This window comes from Bacillus rossius, chromosome 2 (assembly GCF_032445375.1).
Source record: "Bacillus rossius redtenbacheri isolate Brsri chromosome 2, Brsri_v3, whole genome shotgun sequence".
Taxonomy (NCBI): Eukaryota; Metazoa; Arthropoda; class Insecta; order Phasmatodea; family Bacillidae; genus Bacillus; species Bacillus rossius.
The window spans coordinates 125,214,393-125,240,884 of NC_086331.1; the positions used below are offsets into that span (position 1 = coordinate 125,214,393).

The window sequence follows — 26,492 nt, forward strand, 5'->3', positions numbered from 1 at the left end:
TTCAAATAATTGAACAAGTTTATAGCATTTTAAATGGAACTGACCTTACATAACTGAACTTTAAATTTTTTTTGTTGATAATGGAGTAGGTAAGTTGTGTGGCAACAATTTGGGACTTGTATCTCGTGACAGAAAGAGAAAAAAACTTTCCTGGTGAGGACAGGGTGGGAGTGGAATGGTTTTGAGGGAAAGGCATTGGAAGTGAGGGGTGCAGAGCACCTACGGAGAATGTTAAAGGGATTGGGAGAGTGACATACGAGGAGGAATCCTTGCCATCGGACATAAGTCTAGTTGCCTTAAACTAACCTAATTAAACCTAACCTTGGAAGTGTAATATATTACTTAACCTCAGACTTGTAATGGATTACCTAACCTCAGAAATTTAATGCATTATTTAACCTCTAATTTTAATATAGTGAAAGGAAACAACGTAGACAACAAACAGGGTTGGCACGTTTAAAACAAAATGTTTAAAACAATATGTTCAAAATTGTTTAAAACAATACACTCTGAATAAAACAAGTTTAAAACACAATGTTTAAAACATTCTGTTCTAAACATGTTTTTTTATATGTATTTTAAAAATGTTTTATTTCTTACGAAAACGAAAACTGCTTATTGACATTTTCATCGCAAGCATCACTGTCTCATTGAAAGTCACTAATTGTGATAAATATCCAGACTTGGATGAGATGTTTTGAAGTGAAACACTTTCCTCACTTACACATAAAATACCAGCACTGCTTGGGGTCAAACCAGTCATACCTTTTAGGGTGCCAGTTCCACTAAGTTCATCTAACCTAATTAAAATTTGTTTTTGTTAGTTAAGTGCATGGAAAACAGTTACAAGTTTGGCAGCCTTCTCTGTTCCTAGCCGGTTCCTTACAGTACTATGCACAAACCCGAATGTGGAGAAAAGACGTTCAATACCAGCTGACGAAGCTACTGCACTGTGTAACTGATGTGCCAGGTGCAGAGTTGCATGATGAGTTCTTTTCTCCAAAGCCATCCACCATACTAGAGGTTTAATCTCTTTTAGTGTTACAGGACTGAATAAGTATTATCTTTGAAAGATTTGTGCAATGGGAGTGCATGTCTTGATGTAAGCTTTTGGACATACGCCATTGCTAAGCACATGTATGTCTGTAGAAGAAAACTGCAAAAAACACAAATGACAAAAACACAAATAAAGCAAAAAATTGCTGTTGTCAGGATATAAACACCACACAATAATCCACAACAGGAATTTGGTCACACCTGTGTTTTCGTACCATGTGCGTCTCTGCCTGAGGACGGGAGCAGATTGCAGTTCCCGAAACGTCGCTTGTTTCTGTTTTAGAAAACTGTCATGTTTGTTTCGTCTTTTCGTTTTGTCGTGTTTTTGTCTCATTTTGACTGTTGTGCTGAATTTTTTTGGGTTCAATATTTTTGTGCTGTCATCATTTGTGGTTTATTTTTTCGTTCTTTTTTGAAAAACTATTGTATTTGTTTCGTCTTTTCGTTTTGCTGTGTTTTTGTCTCGTTTCAACTGTTGTGCTGAATGTTTTTATTTCAGTATTTTTGTGCTGTCATCATTTGTGGGTTTTTTTTCGTTCTGTTAGTCCATTTTTATTTGTTTCACTGACCATATTCTTGTTGTGGAGTATTGTGTGGTGTTTATATCCTGACAACAGCAATTTTTTGCTTTATTTGTTTTTTTGTCATTTGTGTTTTTTGTAGTTTTCTTCTACAGACATACTTGTGCTTAGCAATGGCGTATGTCCAAAAGCTTACATAAAGTCAGGACTGAATAAGTACTCCTTGAAAGGTGAACTTTTTTCCTTGTACTTAAAAATATCCGGAATGGCTACAGTCAGGGAAAACCGGGAAATGCCAGGGAATTCCATATTCAAAAATGTGTAGCAATATTCCTTACACCTGATGGGACTTCTGCTGAAACCATATGTGCAAAACATATTGTGGTGGTTTTGATTAAAATTAATATTAAAAACAAAACAAAAGTTTAAACTTAAAAAAACTCTTTAAAACATGACAAACTGTTTAAAAAAACTGTTTAAAACAATAAAAAACATGTTTTTGATTTTTTTTAAAAAAACTGTTTTTTTCCCAACCCTGACAACAAATAACTAAAGCAAATTTAATTCTTGGCCATTTAAAGCACTGATTGGAAGCAAATAAACTTGTGCTGAACTATATAAATTTTAGGAACAGACGAAATACAGTAGAAGAAGAGTTTGAATTGAAGATAAACAATAAAGTCATTACTAGAAAATAGAAGTTGTCATTCTGTACTACTTTCAACCAAACTTGATAGTTTTTACAACAGTGAGAAACTTCTTCTAAAGTTGCATGTGGTCATGATCTTTGTTCTTGTTTGGTTTTGTGTGATATGCTTACACCTGTATGGATATATTTGTATAGTGGTGGTATTTGAAAGGGTCAGTGGAAGAAGGTGGTCTATGACTGATAGTAAGTTTTGAGATATTTAGCTCTAAAGTTTTTATGCTGTTACTTTTTGTGGAAAAGGTTTTAAAAACATCTAACTTAGCCTATATGTACTCTGATTTTCATAGCAATTGGAGACATGTTTGTAGTCCCAGTATTTTTATTTCAATAGTTACATTTTTATGTTTTTATGATAAAAACTACCTACCTACTTACTTCTTCCACTATTGTTTATTCTGATTTGTGTAATATTTTAATGGATAAGAGAGATAATCAGTATTTATTGTTACGAGAAATACACACATGTTTCCTGAAATATCTTAAATAAAAATACACAAAATAGTTCAGCTTTGCATATTGCTTCAAGTTAAGCTATATTGATCTATTATTTACTAGCATCACCACCATTGGTGTTCTAGTTCATACTTCAACTGTTATTTCAAGTTCTCAACGTTTTCTTTCTTCAGTGTTCCAAACGGTATCAACAGTCTGGCACTGACAATTGGTCCTTCAAGGCTTGGCGTTGATTTATGGTTTTTATAATTGTGTACCTTCATGGATGGTGTATACTTGTCATAACGATTTAGATATATAGGAGCTGTATGTATCTACAGGTACCCACTTAAAACTGTCTCAGAATTAAACTGTATTCTTCACAAGGTCTGTTTTCGTGTTGTAAAACTTCAACTCAGTAGGTAGGTCTTCAATTTCTCAGAAATGTTCACTCATGTCCAAAACTTGGTTTTTCCAGCTTGACTTGGCAATAAGGTCTCTGTACTCTTCGGGTGATTAGATATTTTGATGCTTCCGCAAGTTTTTTTCAATGCGACCAAAACCTCTGTCAGAGTCTAAGTAGGTATTTCCTACTTTTAGAAATGTATGATCACTTACTTTGAATTGGCCTTTATGTATTAAAAACTGGTATAAACAGATCATGAGGATATTTTTGTTTGGAGCAGAATATGAGTCTGACCAGATGATTAGCTGATCGTTGTTTCTTAAAGTGGGTTGTAAGTAGAGAACTAGTAATCTCTTTGTTTCCTCTTGATATCTGCTCTTTAGTCCACACAGAATGGGGTTCTTTCTGCATCTTTTGTTAACATATAAATGCCTAAGTTTTGAAACCAGAGTTTACGTAAGTAGAAAACTTTGGATGTGCTTAGGTGAGGCAGACACATTGTTTGTTATAATTCAATGGTTATATGAGCTACGTTATCAACTGTTTTGGCATTTTCTCGGTCAGCTTCGAGTAAGTCAAATGCTGCATGATAGTTCCCTAAACACTCTTCGTTTGATTCACCTGCGTCACAGGTACTACATGTGTCACTTTTAAGGGGGCCAAATTACAGGTTGAATTTAGAAACAATTACATTATGATAAGTGCTTTCGAGGACACAAAAACAATCACAAACACTGTCTGCAGCACACTTTTCAAAGTAAAGCTTGTGTATTTTAGGGACAGAAAGCAGTGGAGACAGGTACTTCTTATTAATGTTTGAAGCTCAAGAGTAGGTACCGAGACACTTCAGCAGGAAACATTGAAATGTGCTGTTAAACATACTTCTTGGCCCTCTCAGGAGTCCTTTGAGGTCTGCTATTGGGTCGGCCCCTTTTGTCTGGACTAGGAGCAAATAAACCTGTTTTCATGTTTTTTAAATTAAATCAATCTTTTTCTTTCCGACTTGTTGCAATGAAGCAAGAGCATTTTTTACATACAAAGATCTTATTTAAATGAAGCTGACTTGTATTTTGTTGTCCTCTTTCTTAGCCTTTTTATAGGAGAAATCTTAATTGAGCCAAACAATGTGACACTTTTGGCATTAACATCTAGCTTGTAAAAACTGAGACAAAAATTATTTGTCGATGATTCATATGGAAACTAACATTATATTTGACACTGCATTTCTCTGGGCACAAATTGCCTGTTACAACAGATTTTGCTTGAACAATTTTACCTTTGTAAGACAAGTAAGTCTTATCCTTCTCCCGCTTATAGCAGCTTTGCACCGTTTCCACTCATTAGGGTGCCTTGATCATATTTTAGAAACTTATAATCACAGCGAAAAACTTGTTTTTCTCTTTTTCGGTTTCGGTGGAGCAAGTGTACCTACAGGTTGTTTCTCTGGTTTATTTTTGACTAAGTTGTTAGATTGCAACGCTTCTGGTAGACCTTCATCTTCATCACTGGGACCTACTAGATCATCGCTTGGTGTACTTGAGTTATTCTGCTTTATGGGTTACAGTTTTGTGTTAGCAAATTAATTTTGGGCAAAAGTTATTTTCGAATCTAGGGTTTATGTATTCTTACAAAATCATAATATGCCTGTGACCTATTTGATGTTGAGTATTTAAGCCATAACCTATGAAGCTTTCTTAGGTCTAAGCCTACGTTCACAGAATGTTGACTGAGATGTTCAATCTTCTCTTTATCTTTCTTGCCATTTAATGACAATTGTAGAATATTTCTTCCATAACTGTTAATATCCATTTCTTGTAGAAATGGTACTACATTACTGTAACACTAGAAACAGAACTGTAGCTAACAGTTGACTGTTAAGATGAGACATCAATCAGCTGTAGTCCATTGAGTAATGGATGAAGGAAGTATGTTAACAGAACTTTTACACTCCTGAATAATGAAGGGTGTATACACACTTAAGTGTTACATGCTACCTTCTTCCATTAGAACTTCTATGTTTTACAGTGGACATACATCCTTTACCATCTGAAATATCTGTTACTAACTGTTTTAGAGAGCTGGGGTAAGTGTCAAAAGTTGAAATTTCACATATCACCTTCTTCCACTGATGACCCCTTTAATTGTTTAATGTACATTTTTGTAAATGTTTTTTGTAGATAATTCCTTTTTAATGTGTTATTTTGTTTAATCTTTACTGGTGTTTATTTGTTCTGGTTTTATACTTAAAGCAGTAAAAAACCCACTCATTCTTAGGCACTGCAAAATACATGTGGAATTAGGTTTGCCTTCCACCTATCCTTGCATTAGCTATTTATTTATCATCACTGGATGTTCAACTCTTTTCTTATATCATATTAAAATTATTATGCTTGTAAGCATGTTATATTATATATCCTATTAAAAATATTTCTGGTGATTCAGTATGATACCTGCCTGTTGGTATCACTTAGGTTCTGCTTTTGGACGAAGTTACATTAACTTATTAAATAAAAAGTTTTCTAAACATTTAGATTACATTATTTTAATTCTCATATTTAAGTACTCATAAAATAACATGTTTACAAAGTAATGTCTGATTTGGAATTGAGAGTACCTAAAAATTAAACGTGTGCTTTTTCAGGTGGGTATTTAGTGTTTGAAGGCAATAGTAAACTTCCAGTTTGGTTTTGAACACAGCAACACAGATAAAATACAATGATCTAACTGGTTCCATGGCGAGGTGGCCAGGTGATGGAAGATGGTACACTACCTGCAAGGTGGAAACAGTAGGTACGTGCAAGCTGTGCTGTACTGCAAATCCTTAAGAGTCATTCGCTGACAATATTCTGTTTCTTTATTTTATTTATTTGTGTGTGTCAGCAAACAGCTTAGCAGGCTTCCAGTCTTGGCACAAAAACATTTTAAAAAAAAAAGTGCTTGTTACAGTCATTATGTAGAACAATCCTACAGGGAAACAATATACCAACAAACTTACAAAGCATACAGATCTCTGGAAAAAAAAAAGATTATACTGTTGTCATAAACTGAAGGTATTAAGCATAGGTGTACTCAAGATTTTTTTTCAGTGGGTGTGTGCCCAGATTTTTAAGAAAAACTCCATAGATGTTAACAATTAATTTTCATTATAATATATAAAAGACCATAGACTTTTCATCGGTATAACTTTTCCTTTTTCCCATATCTTTTTCTACAATGTGACCTATAAAATTTTTTCACGTAAGTATGTTTATATTACAATATTTAAATACCTACAAAACCCTAATAAAATTTTAAAAAACACGTAAAAGAAGTAAAGTATTATTACTACTGTCTCAAACACAACTTCACACCGCATCACACTCAGTGTGGCCTGTTTCATCTAAGGCAGGACACTCAAGTTGTTCTTCATGTTGTACGTACAACTTTTGTTTCTGTTTTTTAAAAGTTTTATGTAGTTTTGTATGAAATTAAGTCACAGTGTTGCAGTCACTACTGCTACCCAATGCCCAGTTTTGTTAAGCAAAACTAAAACATAATCAAAGTTGAATTGTACTGTTTAGTCTATAGACCAGTCACCATGATTTGAGAATTGAAACTGACCAGTCATGAACGAACCACTGTGATTCGACTTTGTTTACGTTTGTTTACCAATTGGGCTGCTTAGTGACGTTATCTTGTTCGTTGTTCAATGCGAAACTTCAGACAATGAGCTTCCAATGACATGAGTGTTCACAATTTTCTTGCTGACATCAAAAAATACATTGGTATGAAACTGACAAATTCTTTACGAACGACTGTAAATTCTGCTGCCAGCTAACTAATGCTTTCACTTAGCAATCAACACACCAAAAAATGGTATACGATCAACAAATTCAATTTGATGATTCTTGCCTCCATCTTTAGTGGTTCAAAACTTATCCAAAGTTTGCTACTGTGTGGGTCAAAATACTTCTTAAAATACAAAAACATTTGCAATAATACAAAACTTTTAATATTTTTAATTAATTCAGATGCAAGTTACCTAACATCACATTACTTTATAGTTGCAATCACATACATATTCATAAAACAATTATATAACCATTTCCATAATTAATTAATAAATTACTACACTTGACACAACACTATAAAACCAAAAAAAAAAAAAAACACACACCAAGTTAATATGGCATTAATGAAGTACTACTTACATGAGTTCACCTTTTTCAGGTAATTAATATCTCACAATCTTGCACTAATGTCTCAGCAGAACCATCACAATGGTTAGTACAACTGAAATAACAACATATTTGAAATATTTTTTTATGCAGTAGCTGCTAAAATAATTACTTTTTTATTTATTGTAGCATTTATATATTGATAACAAATTTTGAGAATCCTTACTGAAGCAACAGACTAGTGACCCATAAGTGCTGTTAATTTCACTAAAATTGACATGTTGAGCCTGTAATTTGTAATCACTAATTTTACTTAATTTTTTTAAAATTAGAATCTGTACATGCATGCTTTTTTTATATGATCACTAATTTATGTCTTATGTATATTTTTAGTGATGTGCAATGTCGTGGAAATGTTTTGACTGCTTTCGGAATCAAGTAGAAGATGTGCATCTTTTGGATTACCAACACTTCATGCTGTATGATGTGCCTATTGAAGTGTTTACCTATGAACGAACATTGGAAGAGTTAAAATTGGATTCAAATAGGGTATGTGTTTGCATATTGTTTTGTTGAAATTTTAGAGGTAGTGTGATTACCACATTAGGCAGAGGTGGATTCTGCTTAAGTGAACTGCTGCTATCTTAGGGTGTACTGCTTGTTCCAAATGATATGACAAATTAATAATATTATGTGAGATGAGGCTTAGAAATAGTGTTATGAACATGATTGGAAATTTCCTTTCAAAAATTTAAAGTTTTAAGTTATATTTACTGTTAAACTTCGTATACCAAAACATAATATTAATTAAAACTCTAAATCTGCTTTGCACTGCATCAAACTTGATATACAAAAATTTGCAGTGAAAACAAGCTTTTAGATGCATGTGCTAACTTTATGTTTACAAAATAAACAGGCTATATAAACATAGTGTCAGATGAGACATCAAATTCTTAAGTGGCTAAATCTAAGTGTGGTGCTCCAACACAATATAGTGAAAAAGAAAATTATACTAAAATGAGACATTACTAACATTAAAACAGAACTTGAGTGGAAATTTTTCCTGAAACAAAATGTATAAATTGGTGGCCAAAATAAAGAAAAAAAAATTGGTTGTCTGTAAAGTCGGTTTACGGACGATAGTTTAACGTGACGTCATAACGAAACATTGATGAAATGATTGCATACTTTTATGAATAAAATTGAATCATTTTTATTGAATTATCACTATTTTGTATGGATACAAAGAAGTAGTGAAATGAAATCTACAATTTAATTGATCAATTTACTTTTATTTGCACTCATTAATTCAAATGTGTTTATTACTTTAACGAAGAGATTATTTTAACTATAACTTTTATACATGTTTGCTATTTAACTTCTTCCAATCTGTGTTATTCTGTTAAGGATAGGATGATGATAGGAAAAGTAGGAAACAAATGGGAGTGTTTCAAGTTTAATGTGCCTCGAAAAAGTCAAATCGATGGTTGTTCCAATCGAGTGGAAGAGAGATAAATGCGGCGCAAGCGTACAATATGCGTAACGGGACAATGTGCGTAACAGGACACTTTTTGTGCGTGCAGCCGGCGTTCATCGATTTATTAGACATTGTCACGTCAAAAACAAACAATAATACTGCCATATTCCATTACTCACTAGCATAGCTTAACATGCTGCCTCCAGTTAGCTCCACTTTTTCTCAAACAGATATTCTCTCTGCTTTTACATGCCGATGTCACACTTCACAGAAGAACAAACTGCCTCGTGTACCCCCTAAAAGTTCTCGACACGTGGCTGCTTGAGCTAAACAGCACTTGGTGGTAAGGGAAGAGGAAAAGGGGAAGAACGGGGAAGAAGAAATGGTACTGTAAGGTGGGAATGGGAGGGAAAACTAAGGGAATACACAGGCACACGCCAACCAAACGTGATTGAAAGGCTCCAGCTGGTTATTCAAACAGTTCGAAGATAAGGCTTCTGTCTCAGTGTTAATTTTACAGGATTTCAGTTTGTGAAGTGGTTAGTAAATTAATAAACATTTTTACCTCTAAGAGCACTTTTTGGTGAAAAGTTATTTCTCTTCATTGTGAACTTTGAAAAAATTTGTTATTGATCACTGGACACCAATAAGTGTCAAAAATGTAATTTTATTGTTTTAATTGTTTTTGGTGAGGTTGTATTGGTGGTTGTGGTAGTTATTCTTTGCTGTGATTTCCTAAATTCAAACATGAATTGTAGGTTAGCATTTGTCATGGGAAACTTGGTGGATGTTGGCGTGTTTTCTTAGGGTGCTCCTTTTAATCTCTCCAATGTGTGCTGTTGCCACACCATCTTAACTGATTCAACCTCTACCTGTCTTTAAGGATCTTGATGTCAACGAGATGTAAAGCCTTAACAGCATTCCATTTCACTGCTGTATTTTGTTTTGGATTTTGGAGGAATTAAGGAATAAACTATTTTGGGAAAAAATCTGGTAACGTTGGTAAAACTCAAAATTGAACACAACATTTCTGGACTTTTTTCAGATTGTTTGCTATTCCAAACAACTAGTAATACTAAGGAAGCAGGTAACTTGTATTGCTGGGAAAGAGGTTTGGTAATTACTCCATGTACAGCTACCTAGAATCAGACACGTGACATAGAAGGTTTGGCAGAACTGCTTACCATAAAAAGTACAAACTTTGGTAAATATGTAGAGTTGCTGCTTATTCGTAAAAAATAGAGATATAGTTCAGAAGAGGGTAGTTCTGAGTCCCTATGATTATACTAGATGATTCTGTTAAATGGAATTGGGATATTGCAAGAAGACTATTACCTGAGAAAGATTTAATTTTCCAGTATAATGTTTGTATATTTCTGTGAGTGTTGCCATGTAAAAGATGGTGTATGATGTTTAACTTATTGTAATTTGTGTTGAAAGCAGTTGTTACAGCTGTTGGAAAAATAATAAATAATTTCAAATTGTTAGAATTTGTGGGAATTAATTTATTATATAATTGTTCATGTGTGTTTATTAGGTTGTACATTATAATATGATGTATTTTAATATAGATCAAAATAATTTATTTGTTGGAGTTTGTTTCAGTTTGTTTGTGTTGTCAGCGTTGATCATTTTCAGTGGTAACTGTTCATTGTGTACAAGATTTTAATAACCATCATGGTTTGTGAGCGTATTCATGCTTCACAATGGTTCATTTAATAGTAATTTAACATAGCAGTTATTGTGTAAATTTGTGTGATTTTGCGTATTCCTTTTGATATTTCATCAAATTAGTGATGCTATGTATACTATTATTCAACGAGTTTCAATGAGAAGTGATTTGTGGTTAAATTGACTCTTGAGTTAAGTGAGTTTTATACATTTTAAAGCCTTTTTATTGTATGTTATGTTGACCAGTTTGCTAGACAATTGCACTTCTAGAATTGGTTTAAACTGTAGTTTCATAAATAATACATAAACTCATTAAAGTATAAAAATTCTGCAAAAATATATTATTTGTTAAAAATTAATCTCCATACATTTACCCAAACTTTAATACGGAAGGTACAAAGAATCAATAATTAAATGATCTCATTTCTTTAAAAAAAAAACTCACAAAGCTGAATCAAAATTTTGGGATTTGTGTACATAGTGCTTTTCCTTTGCAGAGGAGGGTCTTTTCTGGCAGTGCACATTAGGGTGTGTTCATTTGGTGAGGATGCATTACCATTTTGATAATTCATGTTCAACCTTCAACACGACTCTTTGTACGAGCTCTGTTTTTGAACCTCGTTAGTAGAGGTCTCAGGTTTTAAAATCCTAATTTTTTTTTCTTTTATTTAGGAGAGTAGTGTAATGAATTGCTTGGCTTATTGTTTCCTAACTATTCCTTGTCATTTGCATCTTGTGTTACTGTGCACAAGAGTATAATTGAGAAATATTTTTCAAAACAAACATTTTATTTTTAACTTTTTTCAGATAAGGGATTTACCACGGCCATTATTTCACTGCCATGGCCTGAAGATCCTATCACTCAGTGATAATGACATACAGACTTTACCTCCGGCTGTTGCCTCCTTAATCAACTTGCAGCAGCTTGATCTCAGCAAAAATGGTATCTCATGTTAACATAATTAGGGTATTTTTAGCCTTTTTTTGTGGTTTTTTTAAAACCTGTTTAGCTAATAATTGCAGTGCCTTGGTCATGCATTCATTTTAATTTTGTACATAATTTTACCAGGGCAAACCTAATAATCAATCATCCCTATTATTTTTAAAGTACTTGTAATCTGTATGTTGTTTTGTCAAATTATAATTTGAATACAAGCTTGCTTAGAGCTGTGATTTGTTCAACTGATTTTTTATAAGATGAAAATATGCTAATTGGTACCAAAATGGTGAAACTCAGTCTTTTTGTCTCAGCAATATCATTGCATTCTGCTTAAAAAAAATGGTAGCAAAGTCACTTTAGATCAAAATTTAATGATGAAAATAATAGCATTGTTGAGGAAGAACATGTTTCTTAAAAAGCCACTGAATGAGATTTGCTTCTTTCAAAAGCTCAGCTCTGTGCAAGTATATAGTTTTTGGTACAACAATTCAATAAAAGGAAACAACATTCAGGTCTTCAATAATGGGAATTTTAGTCTGTAAGAGTGTGTCTTTTTAAAGTTCTGCGATGTCTCAGCACATGGTCTGTATTATCAGAGCTCCCATTTTTATAGTACAGTGTCTGAATAAGTGTACATAAAGAAACCAATTTTGAAACTTAAATTTTGAATTATAAAAAAACATTAAATCAGTTGTGGTTTCTCAATTCTAATACCCAAAGAATTTGTTAAGCAAGCAAGTTGACAGATATAATGGCATTTCAATGCTTATTTATAAAATTACCAATATGTTGATTGTTCCAGGCATCAAAATAAAATTATTTCCTGCTTTTACTGTCTAGAAAATTGTTTTAGACTCAATTTGCAGGAGGGAAAGTTTTAGTTCAAAAATCAAAGTTATGTAGGTGGCACTCAAAAATGAAAACACGATATAATAAATAGCAGAAAATCAGGTATTTAATCAATTATACTGCCGTGTGTTGTGTGACAAAGCCACTCATCAAAAATTGCATGAAAAGTTAAGACATCAAAACTTAAATTTTGTGAAAACTGTTCTTAAACAGTGTGACACAGACAAGCAAGAGAACAAAAATTTCTCCTGTCAGCTCTGTATTTGCCAGTAGGCCTAATGCCAAAAATTAAACGTTTTTGAAACTGCCCATCCTTTCGTGTATTGTTTTATGGAAACATTTATAAGATGTTCAAAAATATACTTGTAAACTTCTGGCTTAATTGAAACAAGAAGCTGTAATTAATTTTTGAAATGTAAATATAATTGGTTTGGTTTGTTGTTGAAAATAATTGGTGAAATGCATGATTGGTAAGTATTCATTTGAATTATCATTTCCAAATTTCTACGGACATCTGTTGTATAACCTCTGGAGAGAGATGAAATATTTTGCTCCATTATTGAATACCAATAAATAAAGGTTAATACTTTTTAGTGTTATATAATAAATAATGATTTTAATACTATAACAAATTCATAAATATATTAAAAAAAATGTTATTGTAATGAACCAAAAAGTTACAACTTTATGTGGTTAAATAGACTCAACCACTTGGAAATTAAGTCCCACTTGTACAGTTGTGACTAGAGTCAAATGAAAGAATTACTCCATTTGATTAATGTTTAAACCTTAGATTTTGTTTACTTGACTGTTCAAGCTGGCCTAAGTTTTCAAATGTAATTTCAGGGAGAGTAATATGTATGTATTTGTTTATGTTTCAACAACTAGAAATTAATTAACTATGACTTTAAAAAAATAAATTTAGATCTCTTTTAAAATTATAGAAAGCAAATCCACACTGTATAGTAAAAGCCCAATTTAATGTGGTTTTTATGCGGGACATTACTAAAACCAGCATTATTGGCTATCTGCACCTTACAGGGTTGTAAAAAAAAACCCATTTAAGCTGTCAGCACACCAACAAAGATTAGTATGTATTTGTTGAAACAGCGTACAAGACAGTGTTAAAGTAAAAGTTTACTGTTTTCAGGCCTACTGAAATCAAGATTGTTGATATTTCAGTTTCTCTGGATTTGTTTATTCTACAGTTGAGATATTAGCATCACAGCATGCTAACTCATTTGTAAGCAGTATCCACTTAGTGAATAATTAAAACATAACGAAGCAAAGGAAACTTGTACACATCTGGTGGAAAACATTTGGCCAGAAGTATACAGCATTTGGACTCGATGAGTGTGAAACATTTTGACATGTTTTTCTGGTAGATGAGACACACGGACCGGACTGGGTGTATGTTTACCCCCCCCCCCCCCACCCCCTCCTCTATTACTGCTACCGGGGATGTTTATCGTGACAGTTCAGACAATTATTTGTAATTGCAAGGAGGAGGGCAATTAAAGGTCACACACATTTACACAAGCACACACACATTAGATATAAAAATAAAGTAGCTACACACTAAGCTTCTGCTGTCTTTTGTGTTCCTAATCGTAAGTGAAAACAAATCAAAAAATAAAACTCATATGTTAGATGGGTCTTATTATAAAAAAAAATAATTTTGAAAGGAAAAAGGAAATAAGTAAACACTAAAGTTTACTAAACCTGCATGTATTAAAACAGCTAAACAAAGTTTCCTTTATTTTAAACCCCACTGTTGTTTCTCCAGATATACTGCACTTGCATGATATGTTTGCTTTAGTCTCACCTTTTTTTTAAATTTTATTACATCAAGAATAAACTTTAAGTTTCTGCGACCTAGTGAAGTAACATATGGAAACTAACTGCCACCAACTGTAAACAGACACGACTATACCTTTCCCACCAAACCATAGACACTATCGTCTTTTCCTCTCTATCCCAACCAGATGCCTCCTCTTAAGGGAGAGAGTGCATTAAATAAGAATCCTTGTACCACACTATCAGATATAATAAATGTAGTTCTGTCAATTGAGTGTATTTTTGTGTCAGGAAATACACTCTTTAACAGTAGTACATATACTGTGTTTATTTGGGCTTTTACTCTTTGACTTCTGTATAAATGTATTTAACATTTATATTTATACTTATTAAATTTTTTAAATAAACATAATTTATATAAATCCACAGGGCAACCAATTGACAGGAGAAATGAATTTTACTATGCCGTAGGCTTTCATGTGGCATAGAGAGAATACACAGTTGGTTTTCTAAAACTCTTTCCCCTACATACAAAAAAAATTTACCAGTCAAATCTGAATCAAACAATGTGTTAGTAAAATTTTAGTAGGATACTCCATTGAAACTCAACAAAATTATTAACCTAGGTATGGCATGAATTTATGAGTCATTATTTGTATGCTACTTTCTAGAATTGAGACATACACCTGCACGAAAGAGAGCTAGCAGCTAGCCAAAGGCATGCTTTGAAATTAAGGGATTGATTTTTAATTATATATAGTTTGTGATTGTGTGTGTAAAAATTTGGCTAACGAAGTGTAGCTACTAACATAGTTGATATCTGCTCAATAACATTATAATTTTTTTTTGGGAAAATTTGTATACTAAATATTTTTAATATGACAATTTTTTAGCTCTTTCTGCAATTCCTGATAACATAAAATGCTGTAAACAGTTGCACTGTGTGGATGTTAGCATAAATCCACTGGAGAAACTACCAGAAGGCTTTACACAGTTGATAAACTTGGAAGAACTGTACTTAAATGACACATACTTGGAATTCCTGCCAGCAAATTTTGGTCGTCTTACGAGATTGAAGATCTTGGAGTTGAGGGAAAACAACTTGAATACATTACCAAAATCTATTGCCAGACTTTCTAAACTTGAACGTCTAGACCTTGGACAAAATGAGTTTACTGATGTGGTAGGTATATTGAGTTTTATTTGTAAAAACTTAAAAGATAATTCTTTATGTATTTCTTTACTTTTTTTTTGTATTTATGTTGTATCCTCAGCCAAGTAGAAACTGATCCACTATTATCAGCCTGTCAGTGTTGTAGTTCTGGGTATGGTGGTACATCATGTACTGAGAGTAGGCCGCAAGTGTACAATCACTATTCTAATGCATTCTGCTATTGTTCGGCCTTGGAAGGGCAAGCGTGTCTACTTGAGGGCAGTACCTCGGATGGTAAAGCTGCTTCGGGAGAGTTTAAAGAAGAACACAAACATTATAAAAAGGAGTATAATTTATATAATTAGTCATATGGTTACGAAAAATTGATTTAATAAAGGATCCTGATGGAGCTAAACAAACGGTTAAATGAACCACTTATAATATTGTGCAACAATTTGTGTTGGCCCCCAAGCTTATTGAAGGTCGTGATGCTTAGACATCTTCAAAGTAACCATGATGAGCAGCTTCCTCGGCGGATCAGGAGACCAGACCCCAAAGTCACCCTTTTCAGCCCTTATATGAGTCCACTCAGCTGAAAAATTCACTGATCACTCAACAAACAGGAATAATAAAAACAAATACTTCCAGAAGTTCATAATTTTTTGGTGACTTTTACAGTGTTTCAGCTCAACACAGTCAGCGTGAAAAGATAAATTTAGCCTATAATGATGCAGCAGCATTCACACGTTTTTTTAAGTACAAATATTTGTGTTGTGGAAGATGTCATAATTAACATGCATGCTGCCAACAGCATGTGTGTAAATTATAACATTGCCTTTAAATTTTTTTTTTAGTCATCTCCTACAGTAATTAAAATTAATATAACACTTCATATACATTTATGAACAAACCTAAGCTTATATTCCCAGTGATCTTATTTTGTTGTAAAATTCATTGCACATATATGAGTATATTAGTATTTTGAAATGAAATGAAAACATTACAGCATCATCAGGCATAATCATTGGGCTATGCATTGCATTGACTGCCATATTAATAGACAGAATAATTTTTTTTAACTATTGAGCAACATTTTTATGGACAAGCCATGTTAGATTACAGTAGGTGTGCTTGTAGCTATTTAAGATCAAGGATAAATGTTTTTTTATATTTTGCCTAAAGTAATATTTAAGAATGGGAATCAATTTTACAAAGTGTTTTGCAAGTGTGGCTACCCTGATATTGGTTTACATTTGGCTTGGCAGGCATTTAAGTAATTCAAAATTTTAAATTTATTATGTACGTCTACTACGAAGTAGTTTTGACTAGTAAAAAAATCTTATGTGAAACTATAAATGATCCTTTGAAGTTTTTTAAAGTGCACATGATTTTGTGAATGAATTGTCAGAAAAGATAAAACTTCATTTTCTAGTGAATGTGATAGTGATGAAAATGTTGGTATTAGTGCACACTATATGAGCATATGATCAAACATGTTTCTTTTAGATAGAACAGACCTTAAGGCATTGAACCTACTTAGTATCAATCTCAAATTGAAAAGTAAAATGGAAAGTCTTTTACTACATGAATAAAGTTTGGCATATACAGATTGTCTGTATATCCATCCAATGCTTTCAATTTTGAAGAGAAAGTCAAATGGCTTATGAAAAAATGTTTGCAGCATATTATTCATTGCCATTAGTTGCAAAGTATAAGAACAGCCTTTCCTTCAGGAATGGGCCAGATGTAAAATCCATTTTACTTGTAAATAATTTGCAAAATTTCACATTTTTGGGAGCACTTTTATCAATGTATTGACTAGATAAAGTTGAATGTTAACACACTGGCTGTGGGTTACATATATTAAACACTTAATTGAGTCTGCTTAAGCCCTACACGTCTCTATTTTGATAAACGTCCAAATTGTGTAAGAGGCTGTCCTTGTACCATTATTAAAGTATGTCTCAAATATCTGCAATTGTAGCTACATCATTATTTTAACAAATTTAAAGATTAGTGGTAGGTAGCTTTTACAATGAACCACCCGGCTGTGTAGTTTTCCTTGTGAGAACACTGGACTTTCGCAGTCTTAACTGCGGATGTTTTGTAAGCATGCATGCTTTGCACACTTTGCAGTGTATTGTAACTGTCAACAGCAAGGCTGTCTGCCCTAGATTCGTGTCACTTCTTACACCCTTATTTAAATCATAAAATAAGCAATCAATTTTAAATACATTAGGATTAAGCAATATTATTTGACGAGACACATGTATTGTCCAGGAGATGTGATCCAAGTCTGTATACTAGTCTGTTGAGGATGAGATGCTTGTAGTGTAGTAGCTCAATTATTTTGGGTCCATAAATGCAGGGTCATCGAGAATGATTCGGTGTTGTAAACTGTTATTATAAAATAAATATTCAATGGATATACATGTGTGGTGTGTCTTAAAATGTTCAGAAAAGTTTAAAGTTTTAGACTTAGCTTAGTCACTTTAATATGGCCGCCACATCCTGCCTTGTGCCACCTCACACCAAAGTGGAGTGAACATAATAGTATCGCAGCCCCAGTGCAGGCACCATTTTAAGCTTCACTATCACACAAGGTCACATGAAAACTTTACGCTTTCCTGTGGGGATACGTTAAAAACTTTGTGTTTGTTGAGAAGAAAATTATTTCCAGCACCTTAAAGAGAGGGTCACTGCAGCAATTGCAACTATAACAGTGGACATGATTCAGAAGACATTGCAGGAGATCAAATACCATCTAGATATCACAAGAGCTAAGAGGGCACCCATATCAAAAGTTCTAAGCAAAATCTAAACTTTAAACATTTTGAATATTTTAAGATGCCACGCATATATATTCATTACATAGTTATTTAAAATAACTGCTTGGAATCTGGCAATCATTCCATTTACTTGGCCAAAAGAAGTAAGAGTTCTCTTTTAGAGAAAACCTGCTCAGGAATACAGCAGCTATGGTGAATCATGTCTCACCAAAATTTGTTGCTATCTACTTTTGGTATGTTGGCGACTCTTTTTGACATTTATTTATGAACAATTAACATGGCTGATTTTGGCCTTACTATAGTTCATGAAGTCCGTTACTTTCTAGAAGCTTAATATATATTTGAAATATGCAATATGCAGTCTTCTAAGAAATGAAGAAATATTTTTAACCATTGTGTCTGATTTCTGAATCCTACCATCTTAACTTAGTACATAGATCGGCCAAATCTGTTCAATTGTGTATTATTTTATTTTGCCAAACACATAACCATAGTATATATTTTTAAACACTGTATTATAGAAGATGCGAGTTATACTGTAACACAGATTGCAGTATTGGTGTCCTATGCAAAATAAATCTGTGGCTAGATTTCCAACTCTGAACTAAAGAAAACAGCTCTCAGCTATGTGCTTGCAACGAGGTATATAAGTTGTGTGGTTTTGTTTTTCTGTCTATGATTATAAAAATTTACAATTTGTTTGTGTGATTGTTTCCAGCCAGAAGCTATTGGCAGTTTGACCAATTTGACAGAACTCTGGGTTGATTGTAACAGAATCAAAAGTATTTCATCTGTAAGTTAAATCTTTTTTAGTAGTTTAGAGAGTAACAATTATTTAAGTTTTCTAGATATACACTAGAAGTTTCTACCTGTAGGAGAATCCTGTCTGACATGGTTAAGGAAGCCAATTCAGCTTCTCTTTTTTCTTAACTGTAGATGTCATACATATACAATCTAAAAAAAATAATACATATTTGAATTTACTTGAATTTTGGTAATTATTACATTTTTATCATAAGGTATTAAATTAAATATTCTAATTCTACAGCCATGTATAATAGTTTCTTTGGCTCCACTTTTGAATCATAATGCATTTCACAGCTGCATGTTCCTATGAGCTTTTCTGTAAGCTGACCATAATTTTTTTTATATTTATTTATAAATTTTTAGTGTCTGAAAAACAGTAAGAAACCTTGATTGTTTGACACTGTACATATATAAATGGCACACATACACACATTATTAAAAAAAAACACAGGGACAAATTACTTAACATGATATATAAGTACATATAGTACAGAAAAAAAACTTAACATGACAATTCATACGTATAACGTTACCTATAAAAATGTACAACTCAATTGTGGACACAAGTGTCGATATAAATATTAAAGAAGAGAGAGTTCTGAAGAGCTTACATGCGTCTCTTCACACCAGCTATTGCTGGTTTCCTCATTACGCTTTTTGCTGTGAGGGTCTTCTTGCATGTCGGGCTGTCCCACTGAGCATGCCCTAGTTCTTGGCAGGCAAAGCACCACGGGTGACCCCCTGTCCTTCGCACTAGGAACCTTGAGTATCATTCAGCAGCTTCTTCAGAGCTGACTATTATATTTTTAGTTTACATTGAAACACTCATACAGTGATTGCACAGCCATATACGTCAACCTTAAGAATGGTGCTTTGAACAAAATCGTTAAATATTTGCATCCAAAGAATTTAAGAATTGATTCTACAAAATGACAAAATAGTAGTACAAAAAAGGGCGTTGTCTGTTAAGTTACGTTAACGGACGATAGTTTTACGTGATAACGTCATAAGAAAACATTGATGAAAAAGTGCATATTTTTTAATTTTCAAATATTATTTACAGTTTTTGCAAATTTAATTTGAATAATTTGTTTAAATATAATCATGAACAATTAGTTAAAAAGCCCGCCTTAACCTCTGTTTGATATTATAGAAGATTTTCTCGCACTGTGGTTGGCCGGTTCTTGCACGCTCGGCTCAGGCGGAAAGTGACAATTTTTCGTGCATGCAGCCGGCGTTCATCGATTTATAAGACATTATCACGTCAATAAAATATTACATTAAACCTCTATTAGCTTCTTTAATTTGGCTATACTTATATTTAATTTCCCTAATTGAAGTGAAGTTACAAAATCAATAACACTTGTTTGGCCCCCCCCCCCCCCCCCCCTAAATTGTCTTGGAAGATGTGAGGTTCCTGAATCTATCTTGATTGAAGACCAAGATGGATTGGGAAGAAGTTTCTGACCTACCATGTCGTGATGAGTTGGAGCTGGGCAATCGTATGGGTCACCAAAAGACAGCATGCTTCTGCCCACTGGCTCCACACACAGTGGGCTGCACTGCACACAATAAACTCACAAGGATCAAGTATGGTGAATTGGTTGCTTTTTCAACTCCATGGCACAGAACTGCTAACCATGCGGATCATGAGCCTCATCAGCACCACTACTAAGTCACTTAATCATTCTACTTCTAATTATTAACTTCATGCTCCCCCCCACTAGTAGTTTCTAAAGTTTAATATTCAAGAACCACTAATGCTCCCCCTGCTCATAGCCTCTAGAGCTTCATGTCCAGAACCCACTTGTTGCCTCTACTCATATTCCATAGCATTACACGACAGCTAGTTTACCTGCTTGGCCACACCAACTTTATTGCTTTTTCCCAAATGTTTAGCATAAATTATCTCTTGCACATGCTTGACAAATGCATCAATATTGTATACCTATTTATAATAGATATTTTGTTATCAGTGCTGGATTCATTTACTTCATACACATACACACATACATATATACATACATACAAATATACAAACACACATATATATATACACATACATGTATACACACATGTAAACATACATACACACATACACACATTATTACTTGCTTCATGTAGGCATTTGTGTATCAGGAAATAAAATATTTTTAACTGGGTGGTGAAATTAAAAATAACTTCCTTTCTTATTATAAGAGTAAATATTAAAATTTGTGTGAAGAAATTAACTAGGTGGTGTATGATGAGTGTCAGAAATATATAATGTTTTTTTTTTTTTTAACTTTAAAACTTGTTGAAGTTTTTAATAAATTTTTGAGTTGAAATTTATTTCAAAAATTTAAACCAACAAGATAGTTTAAAAGTTGTAATAATTATTAGTAGGGTAGGGTAGGGTAGGGTAGGATGGATCTTTGATGCCACATTGTCCCTATTCTTCATGGAATTAGAATATTTGATCCTTTTCATATGATTTTGTGTATTTACTTTTGAATGTTCTTTGCCAGACTGCATCAGGTATGATTTTTTTTCAGACATGGTACTCTCACAGAAATAAATGAAAGCCACACAATAAATAATTTATAGTGTATGCTGTTTCCAATTTTTTTTCTATTTACTGGGTTTTTAAAAGTTACCATGTATTTGTAACTCGTTAAGTAGGATTTTCGTGATTACTTTAAAACCAAAGTTATTTTTCTGAATTTGCTAGGAAAATATTCTAAATTCAGGTCAGTACTACCATATTATCCATATAAACATCATTACCATAAAATTTCTTTTCACTAAAATATAATTTTATACATCTTCAATGCTGGCACAATATGTTGTTGACTTGAAAACTGGAGTAAGTTTTTTCTAAACTTGTAGTAATAACCTCTGTGTTCTCATTATGAAAATTTTAAGTGAGTGGATGAGAAGTGAGCAGCCTTTGCACTACCTAAATCATAGTTGTCACTCCTAGGTTTAGAATGATGTTTTCTTGGTGGTAGTGATCACAAATGCATCAAACTACTATAGCATGTGGCATGTATTTGGGCCTACATGGCTTAAATTTATGAGTTAGTAGCTAAGTGGTTCAGAACCCACTGTAATCTTGAGAGGTCCTGTCAGCTTAAGCCTCTATGCATGGTTGTGCAATGTAAAACTCTACTTTCACCTCTATGTTGGTAACAGCATCAGAGTCTGTCAAGTACTTGCCATGTCAAAAACAATAAAATCTCTAGTTTTAAAAAGTTACTTTCTGAGAAGCAGTATTCAAAAATTTAAAAAATTGCAGTTTAAATTTTCTTTGCAGTCATCACTGGTTAAATAGTTTTTCGGAATGTTGAATTAAATTTTTGGAATTTATATAATTATTTTCTTACTGAAGTTGTGATATTTTTTTTAAATGTTTTATCACAGGTGATTGGAAATCTGAAGAATTTGGTACATTTTGATGCAAGCAGCAATAATATAAATGGTATTTCTTCATTAATAGAAAAATGTGAAAAACTAGTTGATTTAACTCTATCATGCAATGAGCTTCAGGTAAGTACTATATTCAGAATTTGTTTAGAATTTTTTTTATTTATGCATTTTTTATATCAAACAGTTTTTGCAGGCAATTGAACATTTTTTGTACATTATGTAATTATTTTCAGGAAAACCCTGAGGTTATAGCCAAATACAGTATAAGATGTAAGTTATCTGCATACACGTTGCAGTATATGCATTTTTAATGAATAAAATATTGTCAGTTATTTTGATGTTTCCCACAACTTTATATTTCTAGAAGAAATATTCATCTTTATGTGTCTTGATACCACTTCTGTAAAACTTGGGAAACACTTGCTCATGTTATCATTAGTGATGGGCTGAGACTCGAAAATTCGAGTCGAGTCGAGCGAGTAGCATCAGCTCGGCTCGGCTCGGCATTCGAGTTTATTTTACTCGACGGGGCGAAACTCGAAAGGAAATTCGGATAAAACTCTATGATAAAATAAAATAAAATTGAATTACAATAAATTCTTAATATCTCCTTACGTGACTTCGGCCGACACTAAAACTTACGTACGTAAGACCGAAACACGTACTTACAAACAATGACGACAATCGGCCATATTATTTATATTTTAGTTTTACATATTGCCAACTTAACAGGTGTGACCACATAGCAAAGAAGACGAACACATTTTTAATAAACAAAACACGAATTAAATTTTATAATCACAATATCGGCAGAAATATTACTTTTTTTTTTTTAGTAAATCCGTACTACAATCGGCGCAACGTTACAATAATAAATTAACGGTAGCGTTATATTTGTGCGCATGTTTGCGACTGATACGCCACCAATCACGAAATGGCATTTAAAAAAAACTTTGCTCCACTAATTTTAGGAAGTATAGGTTGGCGAACATGAATTTTTTTTCCGTGTTTGTTTACACTATTACGTTCGGCGAGATTGCGTTTTGTATAATTGTTTGCTATCCAAGTTAAGTGGCAAGTTAAAATTAATTATGAAGTATAAAGTATTTTATAAAGTGTAACTATTCAATACAAATACAAAAGCATGTATTTTTTGGAAGTGCCAGCTTTCGATTGGCCGGCAACGTAACGGCGTTAGTGTTGTAGCAATAATCTTTAAATGTATTATATTTGTTATGGGAACGTTTATTGTAATGTTGCGCCAATTGTAGCACGGCCTTACACTTCCCATAAGTGAAAGTTTTCAAAAATGTTCTAATGATTGTGTGAATCTTACCCTAACCTTCGCGCCAACAAGCCTAAATTATATTCAATGTTTTTTATTGACTCGTGAATGCTACAGGCCGCAGCTAACTCGTTCGGTTCAAAATAAGGTAAATATGTAGTTGAGCGGTATTTGCGAAACAAAAATGTTAAAAATCTGAAAATACTTTTATTACATGCTCTTTAAATTCCTCTTTTCATTAAAGCCGGCGAATATAAGAAATTTCAAATACTTTAGGAGATATCGAATTTTTTAATTTTCACAGTTGGGCGATATTTGTTAAATAAAATTTAAAAATTTCGAAAATACTTTTATTCTATGCTCTATACCTCAATTATTGAATTGTATTATATCAGTTAAGAATTTAACCTAAATGAATTATTTGTATTAATAAGTACTTGTATTTTAAATATATTTGATTAAGTGGGCCATGATATAACAAGACAACCATCTAAGGACTCTTAGCAATAAAGTGCAAATATTCAAGCTCGACTTAAGTGTCAAAGATTCAAATAAAAATTCAGACTCGAATCGACTCGACTTGAATTTATGATCTACAAACTCGACTCGAATCGACTCGAACTAATTATTGTAAAATTCGACTCAACTCGACTCGACTTAAAAATTTGCAGGTTCGTACATCTCTAGTTATCATGTATGGCAAGCGGCACACAAAATGTGTCAAGACAAAGACAGGACATAGAACAAAATTTTGAAACAAAATCTTGGGCTAGCAAAATTTATCTTCATTGGAATTTAGTCCAGTCTTGGGAAAGGTATTTACACCGAAAACAAATTTTTGTGCAATTTCCACAATTTTTGTACAGCCAAACTGCATTCGTGACCAAGTTTAATTCTTCAAAAATGTCAGGGAGTCTGATACTGTCTATATAAAAACAAAGACACACCAAGCACATTTGTAATGCCTGAGGCTCCAGCGTATGGCTTGTGGTGGGGGGTAGTAGGGGGAAGAGGACGACGTGTGAGGTTCCCATATTGCCAACCCCGTCACATCTGTGAGCAAGGGAGAGGTTTTGCACATGAAGCACAGTCGTTCATTTACACTTGAAAACCTTGTCAAGAGGTTCTTGGTGCAACTATGAAATAAGTATGGTTGTGTGTGTTTCTTTGAAGTGCAAATTTAATTTAAATAATTTGTTTAAACATAATCACATGGTATTTAAAGCAACAAAATGAAGATGCTTAAAAAATATAATTTTAAAACTTTTAACTCATGAAATGAAAAGATTAGTTAATTTTTCTACAAGATTAAAAGTCATATATGTACCACCTCACAAAATTGAAACTTTACAGTAGAGCAAGTTTTCAATGTGTTTCAACATTAAATATTTTCAGGTTTCTTCATTAGCGGTAGAAATTGCTTAATGAAACATAAAAATATTTTTCCTCAACTTCTTTACTAAACCAAATTTATATTTTCAAAATCATAGTTTCATTTTTCATGAAAAAATTTTTTCCTGGAGAATAGATTTGTTGGTCTTTTTATATAATAATTTGCTCTTTGGAAATAATAGTGTTAGTGCTCTATATCAACATACATAGTTAAAAAATATACATCATGGATATGTTGCCAACTATGTACAAAAAAATGAGCTGGTATTTTTACCAAATTTTTCAGCTGTATAACTTCACGTATAAGTTACATACAGAAATTATTAAAAAATAAACATGGATTTGAATTCTGATGGAATTACAGATGTTTTAACATTGCAGGGCTACATGCAGGGGTGCTTCGTCTGTGACAAAAATAAGCAATAAGCATTGACATGCAAACAATATCCAAATATTTGTGGTAGAATTCTGTTAACTTAATTGGAGTGCTTTAATTCTGGAGTTCAAAGAATTTATATTTTGTCGTATTTTACACTTTTATTTGCTTCTTCATTACACTCTTCACATTATTTCTATTAACGATACATTTCTTACACATTTTCTGGCACAAAAAAATTCCATTCCATCCATTCTGTGTCTGGTGTCCTTTTTTTCCATACCTCACACAATTACATATATCACATCATTGACTTTCTACCAACCATACAACTTTACGTATACCACATATTTTGTGAGTTTTAATATTTAAAACATTTCACTTAACTACCATTTTTGAGTAGCATATCTTTGTTTTTTTTTTAGATTAGTTAATTGCATTTATATTTTTTGTGAGGTTATCCAGTCTGTTCCCCATTATTTTGGAGTCAAACGTAATCTTGGAGATTATTTCTAATGTTCAGTGTTATTATGCATAAAGTACAACATACAACACAAATATGAATTATTTTACATATTGCCGAAGTTCAAAAAATTAGTTTTTCAATAACATGCCTGTCTTGAAAAATAAGGTGTAGACCGTTGTATATTTGTATAGGTATGTGTCTGCACATTGGATGCATGCAACCAAAGATATTATTGTGTGATTACATGCAGCCAGCATGATGCATGCTGCATGCACTCAACATATGGGAATATGCAATTCTGTGTGTGGAGCTATCTTCCAACATGAAATAAAGATAATTTTGTTTACTAATGTCATTATTCTCTAAAATAATGGAAATTATGCTTTTCTTACCAAATAATATTTTCTACTCAGTTTTGACCACAGATTCGTGTGATGCCACTCGTATCTGTGAATTCCTTGACATTTTGTACATTTTATTTTTATTCTTATTCTTTGTATGGTCAACAAGACAAGCTTAAAATAAACTGTTCATTTTACAAAGTTTAAAGAGCAGTAATTCAGCCAGTCCAGTAATTAAAGAAATTTGTCCATCTATCTATGTAGTTGTTTAACATACTCTGTTATGGTGACAATAAAGAGAGGGTTTTATTGTTTTTCTCATGCACTAACTGCTTGATGCGTTAGAACTACAAGAAATTTTTATCATCTTCATTTTGTTGCTTTTAATACCATGGATTATCATTTCCCCACTATGACAATGTTAAAGTTGATTTGTTGAACAATATGTCTTAAGTTTAGT

General features: G+C 32.8%; 1 protein-coding gene across 6 annotated transcripts in view; it reads left to right on the forward strand.

Moving 5' to 3' along the window:
- LOC134529775 (protein lap1) overlaps positions 1-26,492 on the forward strand; it is a 72,114-nt gene that overhangs the window by 4,004 nt on the left and 41,618 nt on the right. For all 6 annotated transcript variants that reach the window (XR_010074704.1, XM_063364204.1, XM_063364205.1 and 3 more), the window contains 6 exons: positions 5,766-5,914; positions 7,675-7,830; positions 11,237-11,372; positions 14,909-15,198; positions 18,676-18,750; positions 22,167-22,292. Coding sequence is in view for 5 of the 6 variants with exons in the window: in XM_063364204.1 (XP_063220274.1) it covers positions 7,684-7,830; positions 11,237-11,372; positions 14,909-15,198; positions 18,676-18,750; positions 22,167-22,292 (774 nt within the window). In the remaining variant the exon portion in view is untranslated. The remainder of the gene's footprint in view (positions 1-5,765; positions 5,915-7,674; positions 7,831-11,236; positions 11,373-14,908; positions 15,199-18,675; positions 18,751-22,166; positions 22,293-26,492) is intronic.